The 2,726-nt window shown below is 38.6% G+C and overlaps 1 protein-coding gene across 1 annotated transcript; it reads left to right on the forward strand.

Moving 5' to 3' along the window:
• The first annotated feature begins 6 nt into the window (after window positions 1–6).
• LOC106884193 (zinc finger protein 271) lies at window positions 7–2,720 on the forward strand. The gene has a single exon (XM_014935437.2). It carries the CDS (start codon window positions 206–208, stop codon window positions 1,802–1,804), a length of 1,599 nt encoding a protein of 532 aa, XP_014790923.1. The 5' UTR covers window positions 7–205; the 3' UTR covers window positions 1,805–2,720.
• Window positions 2,721–2,726: the final 6 nt, after the last annotated feature.

The raw sequence follows: 2,726 nt of genomic DNA on the forward strand, positions 1-2,726 counted from the left end.
ATACAAGTAGCTTAACTGTACATAAACATATACAGGAGACAAACAATGTCAGTGTGATATCTGTGGTAAATCGTTCTCCCAAAGGAGTAATTTAACTATTCATAAAAGCATTCATACAGGAGAGAAATAGTACCACTTTGATGTGTGTTGTAAATCATTTCTTTGGCATGCCAGTTTAGCTAAAAACAATTGCACACATACAGGGATGAAACCTTATCACTGTGATATCTGTGGTAAATCATTCTCTCAGAATGGTAACTTAGTTAGACACAGTCGTATTCATACAGGAGAGAAGCCATATCGCTGTGATATATGTGGTAAATCATTCTCTCAGAATGATAACTTAGCTGCGCATAATCGCATTCATACAGGAGACAAGCCATATCGCTGTGATATCTGTGGTAAATCATTCTCTAAGAATGATGGCTTAGCTAAACACTGTCGCAGTCATACAGGTGAGAAGCCATATTGCTGTGATATCTGTGGTAAATCATTCTCTCAAAATGGTCACTTAGCTATGCACAGTCGCATTCATACAGGAGAAAAACCATTTCAGTGTGATATCTGTGGTAAATCATTCTCTCAGAATGAACACTTAGCTAAACACAATCGCATTCATACAGGAGAGAAGCCATATTGCTGTGATATCTGTGGAAAATCATTCGCTCACGATCATGGCTTGGCTAAGCATCATCACATTCATTCAAAAGAGAAGACATTTCACTGTGATATCTGTGGTAAATCATTCTCTCAGAATGATAGTCTGACTAAGCACATTCACATAGGAAAGAAAAGACATTGCTGTGATATTTGTGGTAAATCATTCTCTCAAAATCACAACTTAACTAAACACATTCACATTCATACAGGAGAGAAGCCATATCGCTGTGATATCTGTGGTAAATCATTCTCTCAGAATGAACATTTAGCTAGACACAATCGCATTCATACAGGAGAGAAGCCATATCGCTGTGATATCTGTGGTACATCATTCTCTCAGAAGGATAATTTAGCTAAACACAATCGCATTCATACAGGAGAGAAGCCATATCGCTGTGATATCTGTGGTAAATCATTCTCTCACAATTATCACTTAGTTATGCACAATCGTATTCATACAGGAGAGAAACCGTATCACTGTGATGTCTGTGGTAAATCGTTTTCTTGGAATGATAGCTTAGCTAAACACAATCGCATTCATACAGGTGAGAAACCGTATTGTTGTGATATCTGTGGTAAATCATTCTCTCAGAGTCGTCAGTTAGCTGTGCATAATCGCATTCATACAGGAGAGAATCCATATCGCTGTGATATATGTGGTAAATCATTCTCTTACAACGATAGCTTAGCTAAACACTGTCGCATTCATACAGGAGAGAAGCCATATTGCTGTGATATGTGTGGTAAATCATTCTCTCGGAATGACCAATTAGCTGTGCACATTCGCATTCATACAGGAGAGAAGCCATATCACTGTGATAAATCATTCTCTTACAACGATAGCTTAGCTAAACACTGTCGCATTCATACAGGAGAGAAGCCATATCACTGTGATATCTGTGGTAAATCATTCTCTCACAACAATAGCTTATCTAAACACTGTCGCATTCATACAGGAGAGAAGTCATATCGCTGTGATATCTGTGGTAAATCATTCTCTCGGAATGACCACTTAGTTGTGCACATTCGCATTCATACGGGAGAGGAGCCATATCGTTGTGATATCTGTGGTAAATCATTCTCTCGGAATGACCACTTAGCTAAACATTGTCACATTCACACTGGAAAGAAAACATTGTTGTGATATCTGTGGTAAATCATTCTCCCGCAATGATTGCTAAGCTAAATACTATTGCATTCATACAGGAGAGAAGCCATATCACTGTGATATATGTGGTAAATCGTTTTCTCAGTATGACTGCTTAGCTAAGCACAATCACATTCATTCAGAAGTGAAGACATTTCCCTGTGATAAATTATTCTCTCGGAATGATTACTTAGCTGTGCACAATCGTATTCATAGAAGAGAGAAACCATATTGCTGTGATATCCGGGGTAAATTATTCTCTCAGAGTGGTCACTTAACTAAACTCAAAAGCATTCATACAAGAGAGAAAACACTGTGATACCTGTGGTAAATCATTGTTTTGAAATGGTAGACAGATCTATTCTTCAGTTGGCTAACCAGGAATATAGCATCAGTCATGTCCCTGACCGGCACAAACCCAGACTGCATCTCCTCTCCACTAACTCTTTCCTTAATTAATTTACATCACCTGGTACAGCAACTTGATACCTCTGTAAAATTCACCATTTTATTAACTATGGGCAGTACTGATGGGCCTATCTACTATGATAAAGAACTCGGTTAGGTCAGTCATTTATGGCTTTAGGTATGGACACATAAGTTAGTTATTGACTGACATGATCGTTTATAGGCAGTGTACTTTATTTTTTTTTTTTTGCAGCTGTTACTGGGCCCTTCTACCTCCTCTATACAGCGGCAAGGATGCTGAGGCATTGGAGTTGAGGAAATCAACTGGCTGCCTCTCCCAAAATTTCAGTCATTGCGCCTATAGTAGAAAAGATTATTGATCCCAGTGATGCAATATATTTTGGTCTAGAAGCGATGTCCACTTTTAGATGTAGAAAATAGAGTTGGGGGAGTCAACAATAATTGTCGGTTTAAGGTGGCAGGCTGGCGGAATTGATAGCAGACTGGACAG

The sequence above is a fragment of the Octopus bimaculoides genome, chromosome 13, assembly GCF_001194135.2.
Source record: "Octopus bimaculoides isolate UCB-OBI-ISO-001 chromosome 13, ASM119413v2, whole genome shotgun sequence".
NCBI lineage: Eukaryota > Metazoa > Mollusca > Cephalopoda > Octopoda > Octopodidae > Octopus > Octopus bimaculoides.